General features: G+C 40.0%; 1 protein-coding gene across 1 annotated transcript; it reads left to right on the forward strand.

The window, feature by feature from the left end:
- The first annotated feature begins 2118 nt into the window (after positions 1–2118).
- On the forward strand, positions 2119–3218 carry LOC311048093 (phosphatidylinositol N-acetylglucosaminyltransferase subunit Y-like). Its single transcript, XM_084061129.1, has one exon. The coding sequence runs from the start codon at positions 2522–2524 to the stop codon at positions 2732–2734; it is 213 nt and encodes a 70-aa protein (XP_083917255.1). The 5' UTR covers positions 2119–2521; the 3' UTR covers positions 2735–3218.
- Positions 3219–15627: the final 12409 nt, after the last annotated feature.

Consider the following 15627-nt stretch of genomic DNA (forward strand, 5'->3'; position numbering starts at 1 on the left):
CTTATGTCTCTATTGAATTAGATATCTTCTGTAAGAGATTATGGGTGCTCTTTGTGAACACACAGAACAGACACTCCAAGGGAGTACAAATGGATTATGACGAAATGGTCCCACATTCTTGGAATTAAATTAACACTGAGGGTTTTACAGTGTATAAAGCCTGGGGCTGGAGGAAATATATTAGGTCTGAAATGCACAGCAGTGGAATATTGAAGCTAGGAGCTGTTTTAAAACAAGTTGGGCCTCACTCTGCTATGAACGTCTCAGAGCAATATCTTTGGCCAGATGGGCAGGGAATATATTACGTCCTGTCTCTGACGTTCTCTGACAATATTTAATATTGTATATAGGCTAAACCTACTGGGAAATCATGTTGAAAATGTCGGCGGCACTTAAATGTGACTAAGATTCAAACAGTGACTGCCAATTGCAATTGACAAAGTCTATCTCCATCAAATGATTCCACTTCATATCACAAGAGGAATCGTCTAAAGAGTATTTCCTTTTTTAAATAAATTATCATTTTGTCTTTTTTTTTTGGGAACAGAAGCTTATTTCTTTTAAAATAGTTTTACTGTTCCAAAAACAGAACATTTGAGATGTGGTCTATCTAGATCTCAACAGTTGAAACAGTGTAATACTGCCACCAAGTGGACACGTATAAGTTGTACAATGACCGTCTACGATGATTTCCAGCAGTGCTAAATACCACTAGTATGAAAATGACCATACAATTGGGCTGATTCAGAAAGCATAATGATTCATATTGGTGAAGCTGAAAGACTTTTTGAATTTTACATTGGCAAACCCTAAACGGAAAATATAATGGAGGAACAAAAAATGTCATGTCATTGTAAAGGGGGGGAACTACATTTTGGTTGCACACATCACATGGTTTCCTGTTGTGGAGGTTGACAGTGATATTTTATAACTCTATGGTTGGCAGACAGCAGTGACATCTTGTAGAAGTTTCGGTAATAGTAGGTTTTGGTCATGATTCAAAGTGCTTTGAGGAGATTAGTGAACCAAGCTGCTTGTGTTCAACGATCCCTGAAATGTGCGCCTCCTTCGCATAAGCTTGTTTCATCTGCATTTGTCCCGTCAAACAACAGAGGCTTTTCTGATAATGTGAAGGACGAAGCCCTACACCAGTTTGACACTTCGTTGCTCCAGTTCCTCGCATGTCCACTGTCCAAACAGCCACTGAGGTAGGTCGTTTTAAAAAACATGTAAATGTCATTATTATTGCCTAAATCAGGGGTCTTAAACACGGGGTCCGGGGTCCTCAGAGCTACTAGGATAGCTCACGCGTATGAGCTTGTAGAGGTTTGGTGTAGTGTAAAAAAAGAGCAGATCAAGTACAAGTTTGGTTGAGGGTTTAAGTGGTTATCTGTCTGAAAATACACATTAACATAAATCCAACACAACGCTACACATTGACAGTGCTGTCAAACAAGTCTATGAAACTATTATATGAAATGTATGGAACAAGTTGAATCTGCAACACAATTGTATACATGTAGTGGGGGGGGGGGGTCCCGGGGGTCCCTGGGGTCCCTGGGGGGGGGGTCCCGGGGGTCCCTGCTTCATCTCTCTCACCTAAGGGGTCCTTGGACTGAAAAACGTCGGCCTAAATGGTTGAATTCAGCTGCATCATTTGGTCCCTGCCTTGATCTTGTCACTAGTGGAATTAATTTTGTTGGTAGTTACAGCTTGCATGGGTTCAAGTTTATATTTCCTGTCAGCTACTGTGATCTAAAAAACACTGCAACAGGAAATAAGCTAGGACGTATTTAGTATGTTTATGTTAAGTTTGAAAAGGTGTATAGTTGCTGTAAACGTTTAGGATTTAAATCCCATTGCCAGTTACATACATCCTAAAATGCAGGATATGTTGTTCCTCTGCAGTAATCTCGATAACAGGCCCATGGAAATGAGTAATGTACAGTATTGCTCTTGTTTTCATCCTTGCTCAGGTACGACGAGAAGACCAATGAGTTGGTGAATGAAGAGCTTGGCATTGCCTACCCCATCATCGATGGCATCCCCAACATGATCCCTCAGGACGCACGTCTCATACAGAAGGACACAGAGACGCCGACTGAACCCACACAGGGATAGAAGCAAAGACGGAATCACAGAGCCTATAACCCAGAAATAGTGTCCTTTCTAATAGTAGGCTGATATTGACTGACACATTCTGACCACAGAGACATACACATGACCTACAACTAAAGACATTGAAATCCATCTCATTTCAATGTCTGACCACATGTAAGGACTTACATCAGTGCAAAGGACTCTCATATATATATATAAGGTACATTAGTCTGTTGAGAGGAGAAATTAATGTAGTTTTTGTTTTGGTACTGTATACTTGACAGAAACCTAAGTTTAATAAGTGTGAAGATGGCATACTGAAAACAATATCTTATCGGACTACTGCCATTTCATTCAGATACAACTATAACACAGGACATCCTGCAACACTTATTGTATATACAGTATATTATCTGCCACTATGTTCGCCCTGTCCAATCTGGTGGTGCTGGTACCTATAGTGTCACTGTGTGGCTTGTTCTACTCTGCTGCAGTGGATGAGAACTTTCCCCAAGGCTGTACCAGTAGCAGCAGTCTCTGTTTCTACAGTCTGCTACTGCCAGTCACCATACCAGTCTATGTATTTTTCCACCTTTGGAGCTGGATGGGGATCAAACTCTTCAGGCACAACTAGGATGCTCTTAGTTGATGTATGCCTTGTTCTGTTCATTTAACCCATTCAATCCGGGAACGCATCTCTGTCATTTTAGATTTCTTTGGCTATTCAAAAATAGCAGCTATACAAGCTCATAGCACGGCACCTACTATTTTTGAAAAATCATGTAACTTTTTTTTTTTTAAGCAGACATTTGTAACTCAAATCTTTGGGGGTCCCTGGAACTAAATATTTTACAAATGTTCGCTTTAAAAAATATGTATTCCAAGATTTACAAATGTTCACGATTTTTCTAAAATAGCAAATCTACAAGCTCATAGCGCTGCACTCATTGCTGCGCTATGAGCTTGTATCTTCTATTTTTGAATAGCCAAAGAAATCTTAAAATGACAGAAATTATGCTTTCCCAGTCTTAAAGGGTTAAATGGTAATGTGTAGCTTTACGTGTTATGCTTATTTGTAACAGAGGTGGTCATATGAATAAAGATTCCTTTGAATAAGGGGTTGGTGCATTTCTTTAACGGCAGTTAAAAATTTGCTGCTGTAGTGTGTGTGTATACAGTATGTGACATCACATGTATAATAACTTAGGGTTGGCAAGGAATTACTCTTATTGTGATTTACTTTACTTAGAACATCACAATATTAATAGTCACAGCAGTGTTTAATATTATTACGTTTATGGCAGGAGGATACAGTTGGAAAATTGTCACTGCAATAAGAAAGTTGTTTTGTTTTACAATAAATTAACAAATGGCCATTTGTAAGTGGCAAGTCATTTTCTTCTAAAGTGAACAGTAATGCACAACATTAATTATGAAATAGTCCAGTATTCAATAGCTGAAACAATAACTTTGTCATAAAACAAATTTGTCATTTATCAATAAATTGACCATTATACATGAAACCAAACTTCAGGAATGTACATTTAATGTACATTTTTAATCAAGTGCACATTTCAATCAAACTGGGCAAGTTATATAGTTAATGTTTAGCGTAACTTCAGTGGTTCCTCCAAAAGCCTACTTCTAAAGGAGGCAGTTCAGAGCTATGAGGCCTGGGTGCAAAGTTTACTATCTTTTTAACATCTGGCTGGTATTCCTCCAACCAGCCCAGTCAAATAATCCCTCCAAATTAGAACCCTTATCCTTTCAAATCCATCTCTATCTCTGTCTCATCAAATACTGTAATTTCAGTGTCTTCCACTTTTCTTCCCCTTGTGAAGTTTCATCAGTGAGGATTTCATCAGTGGGGAGTCAGGTCTGTGTGAATGTCCGTCTCCCTTCATTTTGAAGAAGAAGGATTCGTTGAGTCTTGTTTGGACCGCTCTGACCTGTAGTAAAATGATAATTAATTTGTCAATTTCTGTTAACCTCTACAACAATGTTATATTTATGCAAAACACGCATAAAGAACTGTAGTTTTCCAACAGAATAGAATGTAATTTTTAATATTGTGAATCAGATTAGGTGGTGGTAATATTGTGCATCAGATGTGGTGGTTTTCCCCAAGTATAGCTTTGTTATCTGAGCAACAAATACTTCTAGATCTTTTTTAAACTAATGTTTAAATGTAATAATGATTATGGAATTTCTCACCTGTGTCAGGTCAAACTTGCCAGTGCGCTCACTGTCCTCACTGGAAGTGGTGGTGCCTGTGGACTTGGGCTCTGGCTCTGACTGGGGAGAGGGAGTTGTTTCATCTTTACATCTTTTCTTTTCTTCGCTATCTCCTGGGGAATATATCAGTTCCTCCTCACTTTCATCTTTGATCTCTATAGGTGAAGATGAAAGATGCTGGTTGCCATGCTTGTCGGCTACATCTTTGACACCAATCTTGCCTGAAGAGGACAAACAACTGCCCAACTGTGCTCTTGTTCTTTGCGGCAGACTCAGATCTACAGGTTTCAAGTCCTCTGAGCTCTCCGTCACTTTACTTTCTTGGCAGAACCTGAGGAAAAATGAGAGCTCAGTGGTGAAGAAATTCTCTGTCTGTGTGGATGTGTTGTTTGTTGATATTGGGGGAAAGAGTGATGGTTTATTTGTAGGCTTCAAGCATGGGGGAGACATCTGGTTCTTCTGGTTTGGTGTGTGGGTCTTCTCTGTCAGCTTTGTGACATCCTGGTCAGGTTTCTCTTTCTTGGGCTTTCTCATCTGATGTAACTGTGGGAGTTCATGCTGAGCATGTCTCTGCAAGTGCTTTTGATGTCTGTCTGACGCTGCATGATTTAGCATGAGATGTGGTGATGGTGGCCGTTTTCCCCTGAATTGCTCACTGAGGGTGAGTGGAATTGAACTGATGCCCTCTTCCATGTTTTCACTACTGGATGGTTCAGACGATGAACATCTGAATGTCTTCTGGGTTATAAAGAGGTCCTGGCTCTGGCTGTATGCATCATCTCCGGTGCATTGAGAGTCATTGTCCTGTGGTTGGCTCTGGCTCTGCCCAGTCCGTGTTCCATATTGCAGTTTCTCATCGTCTCTCATCACTTGACTCTCTGAGAAATCACTGTCTTTTGCTTGGGGTGGCTGTGAGATTACCCAAGTGTGTTTGGCACTAATGTAACCAGGTGATAAATGAAATGCCACTTTCTTTTTGGTTTTGGCTGTTTTGGGGGAGATGAAGTAATTCGTTATTTTATTAGGCTTTGCCTGCGTATCACTTTGTGAATTAGATGTGGCAGGTTTGATTGCGGATATCTGCTCAGGCCTTATGCATTGAGCAACAGGGTTAAGTGCACTGTCATCCTGTGTCAATGTAAAACTGTCATCCAGTTCTAAATTCACACTCTTCTTGTCTTTCTTTTTCTTCTTCCTCTTCTTTTTCTTCTTCATCACCTCATCACCTCTTTGAGGTTCTGGGGTTCTGGGCTTCTTCTGTTTATTTTTCTTCAGGATGCTGCTTTCCTTTTCCAAGGCTATGTCACCTTTGATTCTTTTACCATTTCTGTCTTTCTTGTATTTTTTCTTTCTCTTAGTCTTTTTCTTCTGAGGTGAAGTCCAGTATGTGTCCCAATCCAAGTCTGAATCTGCCTCTGCAGCCATGATCCTGTGTAGTACAAGGAGAGAGTTTAGTCTGTGTGTGTGTGTGTGTGTGTGTGTGTGTGTGTGTGTGTGTGTGTGTGTGTGTGTGTGTGTGTGTGTGTGTGTGTGTGTGCGCGCGCGCGCACAGATCTCATGCAGATCCTTTCTAGCTAATTACAATTTTTAATTTTGAAGCACTTTTTCTGAATTCAAGCAATGGTGCTTAGCAAACATGCACCACCAAAGGGAGTACATCATTACAGAAAGGTTGCTATGAGATACTGTTCACACTGATCGCACACAGACATGACATGTCCTGTTCAAATCCCATACACAAACAAAAACACAAAATATTTTTTTACTGCCAACATGTAAGAAGAAGCAGAAATGCAAAAGGCATGGCTTTAGCACTAGGCTGAAGATGTTCCGGTATGTGGCCAGCCAAGGCAAGCCCCATTACTAAAATAACATTGTGAAAGCTAACAAGGTTTGCAATGTGCAAAGTTTTCTTTTACACATAAATAGTCATTTAAGTTTGTATTTGCTCCACATTACAAATAAACAGATTCAAACTGTATTTTGTCTAAAATCAGCACAGTGCCCGTTTAAAGGTTAGGCTAGTGCAAGAATCAAGAATTAAGAGGATTTATTTGTCACTCATAGTCTCATACAGGTACAAGCAGAAGAATGTTGGTGTATTATGCATTTACATGTGCTGTAACTTGATTATTGCCAGTACTGATTTCAGAAACGTCATGTAAACGTGAAACAGCTTTCTTTGTTTTCTTACATTAACCAGCATTAGCCAAAAATAGCAGATCTACAAGGCCACAAGATCGGCTATTTTTGCCAAAGAGGGGGGAAAGGAGCAGACCAAGCTACTTTTCTAAGTATTGGAGGTTTAAGTGGTCAACTGTCTTAAAAAACATGCATCCAACACAACGCAACACTATAGTGCTGTCAAACAAGTCAATGAAACTAGAATTTAAAATCTATGAAAAAGTTTAAAAACACGATTTTATACAATATATAGTGGTGGGGATCCCTTCTTCATCTGAATCATCTCTCTCAGCTAGGGGGTCCTTTGGGCTGAAAAACGTTGAAGACCCCTGCAGTCAGTGTAAGATTGAAATGTAGCTACCTGGCCTGTCTGTCCGCCAGGTCTGCACACACCCCTCCTCCCCCTCAGATGTATCGCTCTGCAACAATGTAGCCCCAAATCAAGTCACCACTGAGAAATCAACAAAAAGCAACAATGTATCTTCTTGCTGCGGAGTTAAGTTACTCAAGCCTTCGTCTTACGGCGGTGTCGCGTACAGAGAATAGCAGGTCTACAGGCTCACAACGCCTTGCCATGTGTTGTGATGCGTTGTGAGCTACTGAGCTTGTATATCTAGTATTTTCGGCAAGCAAGCTACACCGTCGCACTGGAGATTCTATACTTGTATATATTAGTCAGATGTATGTGAAGAGGTTTCAGCTCAACTACGATTAACCCCGGCTGTGTTTTTTAATCGTTCGTACCTGAAATGTACTTGGCTTCTGAGCACACCGCGAGCCTTTGATGATGCGTTTAAGTCTAAAACGTTTACATCCCACATAAAGAGTGCAAGAGAAACAAATGCATTAAAAGAATAAATCAAGATTACCTCTGGATTTTCTTTTCCGGGTTTTTTGGTCGCAACAAAGTTGACATCAAAGGGACCGCTGTCACCGCTCATAAGTGCACTACTGATGAGCCCGCTCATTCACCTCTGCAACCCAAACATCGCGCTACCGCCACTCCCATGATGCTCCTGTCTTCCTGCCGAAAATAGCCGATCTACAAGCGACTTCCCGAAAAAAGACGATCTACAAGGCAAACTGACTTGAAGCGAGCTTGCCTTGTAGATCGGCTTTTTTTCGGCACGCGACACCATCGTACATTGGAAACATTCAATACAGTTACAATATTTCCTTTACATCAGTGTTAATTGGAAACATTGTAACAAACTGACAGACACGGCAGAAAACAGTCTACCTATCACCACCTCTGCTTTACTGCACATACTTTGTTTGTGGTTGAATAGTAGTAGACAAGCAGAAGTGGAGAACTTGTCATGCTATTTCAGTAGATGATTATCGATGAGCCTCAGGTGTAAAGATGTTGTTAATTAAAATGACTGAGTTACAGTTATTAGGCATTACATGTTGGATTTGGCTATGAAAATGTTTAGAAGGGACAATTTGGGATGATTGATTACAGCAAAATAATACTGTAAATGAGTTTAAGTGTAGCTTTTAAATAGCCTACAACGTGGACTGCATTAATGAGTTTAAAAGTAACCTATGGACTGGGGGATTCTTTATTTCTAACAATTGTAGGCAAAAACTAAGTGAAAGTCAGTCAAAGTGCCTGACAAAACATAGCATAATTGTTAGTTAGTTATTAGTTTATAGACCTAGGCCTATATTTAATTGATAACATACATGGCTATACAAAATAGAGTTGATAAACTTTTGACACCCAGGCAATCTCAAATTTCTCACAGTAGTAGACTGGGAAGTGTGAGTCCTTGGTCACCCACTGTGCTTAGTGTTTTCATAGGCCCTGTCCATGTGCTCCATTCATGACTCCCCTTTTCATGGTGGGAAAAAGTCTCTCTGATCCATCGTCTGAAAATGAAGGCCCTATGAGGTCACTGAACAAGAATGATGTGAGGCAGAGCCCACCAGTGTTCTTCAGTGGAAATAGGATGTGGGCCTGGCTCTTTGCGTCATAGCAGACTATGCTTTGTTCCTGTAACATAGCACCTTATGATGTCACTAGGGGTGACACTGACAGTGACCACCAGGTCAAAATAGTTCAGTCACAGGGCAGGCAGCAGAACCGTGTTTTGTGGCACATGTGGGAGTAATAATTATACTTATGCATTGAGCAACAGGGTTAGGTGCACTGTCATCCTGTGTCAATTGATCCAGTCCTAAATTCAAACTCTCCTTTTCTTTCTTCCTTCTTCTTTTTCTTCTCCATCACCTCTTTGAATTCCAGGTATGCAGACAAACAGTCTGGATATAACAGTAAGGTTATCTTACATTCAGGATAGGCAAAATGGCTACATTGTTGCATTTTGAAACATTGCTGATAAAGCAGAAAACAAAATGTCCTCATTTGTTTTCCACATTTTACTCTTTCCAGACATACAATATGATTGATCAGGTGCAAAAACATTGGTCCTGTTTTAAAATGATATGACTCTAAATCCTTCTAAATTCTAGGTCATACCACAGTATGACCTAGAATTACAGTATTTGAATTTCCAACCACATGCTAGAGTATTGAATTGTAGCCTGACCAAATTCATGATTAAGTTAATGATGTTATGAGGCATACTTCCCTAGAGCAGTGGTTCTCAAAATGGGGTCAGGGGATACAGGGGTCCTTGAGCGTGTTCCACGGGGTCCCCAGCAAAATGAAGAACATTAATTAACATATTTCACTCTCTCCACTGTTATCTCCCTACCTACACAGTTGTAGAATTCTTTACTATATCTAATCTAGCAAAAACAATAGAGAGCTGCACCATTATTTCATAATGTATTATTTGTCCTTCTTTCCAGGGAAGATGTTAAACTGCACTTTATGAAAAGGGGCAATACATTCATTGTAGGACACTAAACTTCCTTTGCACCAAACCACCTTGGACTAAGCTATCAGGTTGGTAAGATGTAATTGGTCAGCCAGACATAAATTCCTTAATTTGGTCTTTTCCAAACCTATGTCTTGATGTGCCGTGGCTGACCTGTCACTCTTGGTTCAATAAAACCCTGAAGTCCAGTTTATAGACGACATACACAGTAATTACCGTTCACATGCGCAAGGCATCTTTATTGAGAAACAAGGGAGATTCCCTCTATACTATGTGAATAAAAGAACAGCAAATTAATGATATTAAAACAATACGACCTGATATATCACGAAGGCAAATCGCTCCACATCTAGGTCTGCATGCAAACAAGCGTTCGGTTGAGCGCCTGGAGAATTCTGAAGTTCTTATCTATAACATTCAGTATATCAACGCTGTGGCTATCAAGGCCTTCCTTCTAACCGGAGCACAGCTACTGTGCTCCACACTCTATAAAGTAAAGGTTGACGGCCCAAGGTTCCACAATGGACCATCAACCCCTCCTTGGGTACGAATTTAGTACCCACAACACAACATTAAAATGTGAACATTATTTTATAGCAATTACTTTATATCAATTATCATCTAGCATAACATATTGCATGTTAAAAAAATCAGGTCCCATTTTTTCTTTTTGAGTCATGTGAGCCGAGGAAAACCCTTTTCTTTGAAGGGGAAACTCTGAACTAGGCTGGGGCAGTCCCAAACCTACCATCTGGACATGAGCTCTTATTGGGGACAATTACAGTCTAAAGGATTTTATTCAGCCCTTGTTGAGTCTTGGGAAAACTTGTGCGGCTTTGGAAGCTTAGCCAGTGGTTTGGAAAATTCAGCTCTGTTGTATATCTGTGCCCCCTGTTTACCATGCTCTCACAAGACAATGTTCTTTTCCTGTGAAATGGAAGATTGAGTATATATACCAATAAACACAATGTTGTTGTTTATTTGACCACAGTATGCCTTTAAAACATATTATTAGAAAATGAATCACTAGATGTTTGATTTGGATTTTGTTGGCGTTTCTGTCAGTGCATTAAGGCTCAATAACTACGTAATGGCAGGTTCTTTGGCACAGATTAAGAGCACTGACCGTAACGGCATTGAACACTAGCTTCCTGTCATAATAGGCAAACATTTGCAGAAAATAGGCAAACATTTGCAGAAAATAGGCAAACATTCGGTGAAAATAGCAGAGCTCACAATGCGTCGCAACACAATGTGTTGACATTTGGTGTAGATTCTACACCCCACTTTTTTCCTTCTACACTGTAGAAGGAAAAAAGTAGGGGGCCGAGTACAGACCGCTGGGGAACTCGGGTCAAGGAATATATAGGGTTTAGGTGGTTATTGTGCATAGATTTGGTGAGGTAAAGTTACTCTGGCCATAGTGACTGCAGATTAGGATGATTCACAGAACATTATACACATATGTAATATGGCTGCTGTGGAGAATCAGATGTATTAGACATATACTAGTCAGTGTCATTCAGTCCACACATAATAATAGGGATGGTGTTTGGATGACTTCCAGATCAGGATTGTCCTCATCTGTTTTCCACTGCTATTGATGCTCCATTCGTCCGGGGCGCTACATTACTTCTGCCTGCAAGCGTTCAACGAGCCTTGCCCCTCGGGTTTTAGCTTTACACCTGAGGTGTAAAAAATGAGGAAAACCATCCGGAGTGAGCGGATGTCATCCGCCTCAATCCTACAGTAACATCCCTTAAGGGTTAAAACACATCTGTGCTGCAGGATTGTACAGATTGTGTAGCACCTTTCAATAACTTTATTTATCATGATGGTAGTTCTAAAGTATGCCATGAAATCTGACAGTTAACTTAACAGTACTTAAACTTAAAAGTAAATATCAAATATTTAACCCATGTTTTACCATTGTGCTTGTGAGAACACAGCTCACAAGGCCCATTCCCTGTAATTCCCTGTTAAGAAAAGTCGAATTACAACTGCACATCCCCAATGCAAGACCTAAATGCAAATCACATTATCACTCCAAAAGAAAACATTTCCTTTTTGTAGAAGTACAATAACAGCCTTACATGCCCTCATAATGTGTTAATCACATTCTCCTATTATTCCTGCTGAGGATATTTAATTCACAGCTGAGGAGAGAGTCTTTGTTGCCACGGTAATCACACGTGGCAGGGAGACAAAGCCCTTAAATCTGTGTAGGCCTAGGTGGGATCTTTAGTGTCTTCCTTCAGGTGTGAAGGTGGTAAAATGTCTGAAATGGGCCAAACAATCCAGGTTTCCTGCTTTAACACTCCACATGGTGACTCATTTGGCCATGACTGTATGTATATGTTTATGTGTGCATGTGTGCTTTGCATGAACTCTTTGCCATAGTGGAACGGTGGCAAAGACGGCCAACACGAGCACCCACCGGAGCCGCCTTTGAATGGCCACACGCTCATGTTATTGCAGGATCATCAATCTCCCTTAACGTGTGTGTGTGTGTGTATGTGTGTATATGAAATGAATAAGCTTCGTGAAAGATGGCACTTTTGAGACAGTATACACTCAGTCAGAATCCCACTTCCGCTACACACATACACACACACACACACACACAAGTACGCACGCACGTGGACGCACACACACACACACACGATTACTTACATCCAGATGTGCACTCAAAACCACCCAGTGTGGTGGTTGATGGCAAGTTTCTTCCGGGTCAGTGAGAATGATCTAGTCTGACCAAAACAAGGCTTCCTCTCAAGTTGTTGGACAATACTTCAATCCCCTCAGTCTGATTTATGGAGAGGAAGTGCCGACGTCTTAAGGCATGTCTACTACTCTGTCAAGAATAACGTTTACTCTTCCATATCATGCATGAATCCTGAAGAGACAGCAGCCAAAATGGAGATGGGGATGAAATTTCACTCGGATGTACTGTATATACACACACAGGCAGAAACATAAAAAACATGAACCCTAGCATTCCTATTTTGCAGTGAACATCCAGTAAAAATATCTGATCTACAAGCTCACATCATTGTGACGCGTTCTGAGCTTGTACATCGGCTATCCTCTGCAAAGAGATTTGGTGTAGAGGGGGGAAAAAGGAACAGACTAACTATAGAGCCTGACCCCGGTCAACTAGTATTATAGAGTTAATTAACATGCACTATAAGCAATTGAGCAGGCACATTCACTCACACTGAAGAGAATTTATTTAAGAATGAATTCCTCAGATGTTACGTATCGATGTTTATTCAGAATCTCAGCTCGTCTTCGTTACAATTATGAACCGACTGTCTGCAACAGTAGGGGAAAAACAAACTTAACTGACTTCAGTCACACCTGACAAAGACTGCATAGACTGATCGGCTACCTTATAACCATGAATGCATTAGGAAGTGGGTAGTCTCGTGTAGCCAGACAACTATTCCACAATCTCCGAATGCTATATAGAGTCTGGAACTACACCTCCCGAAATCCGAGAGAGGAAGCTGGCACTTCCGTTCACGAAAATATATTTTGAAATATCTTTACATTTTATGTAATTTCCATTTCTGCTTAGCATCAAGCTATATATGCTTAGATGATTTTGATTTATATTAGGATACATTTGCGCGACTGTAAAGGCGAAACGGAAGTGGGTAGGAGCCTTCACATCCACTTCATATTTGAATTAACTCTCTTGCTGCCAAGAACGAGTTATAACGAATCATTGTCATAACGCCCTGGCTGCCAAGTTATAGAGTTATAACGAGTTTTTCCGTTTTTTTTTGTTTTTTTTAAACAGAACCCAAGATATCATGATCTGAAGATTTGCTGCTCCATTCACTTCTTGTTTAACTTAAAAAGGCTGTACTACTAAGGCCTGTGTACTTTTTTTTTTACTATGTATTTTTGGCCCAGACATGTTATTTTCAAAGGCAGACAATTAATGTCAACGAGGTCGCGATGACCTCGCTGACATTTGTGAAACCACACAGTGAAACCCTCAGTGATTAGCAACCATCAGGGGATCGATCATACTGGAGATAAATATTCTGTGACTACTTGAAAAAGGTAAGAAAATTTGAAAAATCGCTGGCAGTGGGCAAACGCAGCAAGAAATAAGTCTGGCAGTAAGAGATCATGATCAAAGCTTCCATGTCCCAGACTGTATGACCGGAAACATTTGAAAATTGTGGGAGGCAACAGTCTGGCCACGCGAGACTAGTAAGTGGGTGACTCACTCAAGGGGAATGACCTGGTCCTGGAAGACACAGTTTCCCAGGACTCTATACACAGAACAATGCAGTATGGACTTAAAGGGTAAGACCACTTTGTTAGAGGTGTGGGTTGTGTAGTTACCTTGCCATGATGTAAATCCAAAGGTGGACAAGAAATAAAAAATAATTGCTCCATTGATTAGAAATTGATAATTCAAAATAGGCTCCTCATTGACTTACATTGTACGGTAAAACAGATCTCAAAGTCACTCTTTTAGCACATAAACGAACGCAAACAAAGTTGATTCAGACAATATAGAACATCACCAAACCCAGTACTGTTTTTTTTTTAAATAAAAATGTCAACTTCCTGTTGATTTTGCCATTTTTAATAAGTAGAAAACCCGGACTGGATCCGCGGATCCGGATCCAGATCTTCAAATAGTAAAATCAACAGGAAGTTGACATTTTTATTAAAAAAACAAACAGTACTGGGTTTGGTGATGCTCTATATTGCCTGAATCAGCTATGTTTGGGTTCATTTATGTGCTAAAAGAGTGACTTTGAGAGCTGTTTTACCGTACAATGTAAGTCAATGAGGAGCATATTTTGAATTATCAATTTCTAATCAATGGAGCAATTATTTTTCATTTCTTTCCCACCTTTGGAGTTACATCATGGCAAGGTAACTACACAACCCAAACCTCTACCAAAGTGGTCTTACCCTTTAAGAACACATCCTGGCGGCTGGCAGGTCCATTATTGTTCCATTTACACTCTACCTTAACTTTTATAAACATGCACAGGTTACAACAGGCCTAAATGGATGAACTAACATGGTGATTTAAGGTCACCTTTAGTTTCATACATTCATATCAGGCCTACAATGTATAACAAATTGAGTTTATTACTTTGCACTAAAGATACAGCACTTGCAAATCGCTCCATTCCAGTTTATAGAACAGAACACCCATGGCATTATGATTTATGCATTTAGACTCATGACATGTATTTCTAGAAAGCAGCATGTGAGATGAGAAAGAGATAGAATGTGTCTTGAGGTTTGATGCATTAATAGGCAGTGGCCGACTTAATATACATTGTAATTTGAAATGTTTGTGTCTGCATTTGATCTTGTCTACCTAAAAGGATATCAATTTCAATTAAACTCAGCTGAGAGTGTCCATTCTTGTCCTTTGAGAGCTAAACTAACAATCAGGAGTTTGCTCTGTAATGTTGCCAAATCTTGGTGCATCGCCTCCTAGGGAACCAAGAAAAGCCAGTGAGCATTTCTGGGAAAAGAAGGATTGAGTTCAAACTGAGCGGTGCTAGCTGTAATGTCAGGGGGAAATGAAGGGTGTACATGAGCTCATACACACGTTTGAGGTCCTCCTATCTGACCCTTGACCATACATAATAAATCCTGTCAATATATGGCTTCATATAGGCATCTCTTACTTGTATCTTATAACATAGAATAAATAGGTATATTTGACACTTTCCCTTTTTGGCAGCTTCTGCATTTCAAGATCAGACAAATATTTTAATTACCTACTTCACAATAATAATAAAAAACATGAACCTTCTAAACAAACATCTGTAATGAAATGTGTACTTGTGTTTTACCGTAGGCTATTTCTAATGGTTTGATATGACAAGAATCTATGCTGCTATTTATCTTCTCTGTCACTCACCTCGGGACATGCCGTCACCCTCTATAAAAAATCAAAGGAAAACCTAAAATAGCACTGCCATGCTCCCTAATTACCCTTCTGTACTATTCTTGTGCCTAAGGGACCAGGTTCACTTACTGATGCACCTGACTTGTAATTGTTCTGAATGCCAAGTTGACCCTAATGTTTAGCATGTCATCCATAACTCAAGAGTATATGGCATACATGAGTTACGAGTTTATAATGTAAGATAATGGATGAAATATCTAACACACAGTCCCTACACCAAGAGCCTTCCCAGTCAGTTTTAGAACTGATAAATCCCAAACCCATATTTGGACTTTCAGATTCTTTCATCATTATGGT

This window comes from Gymnoscopelus microlampas (genome assembly GCF_963454915.1).
Source record: "Gymnoscopelus microlampas genome assembly, chromosome: 6".
NCBI lineage: Eukaryota > Metazoa > Chordata > Actinopteri > Myctophiformes > Myctophidae > Gymnoscopelus > Gymnoscopelus microlampas.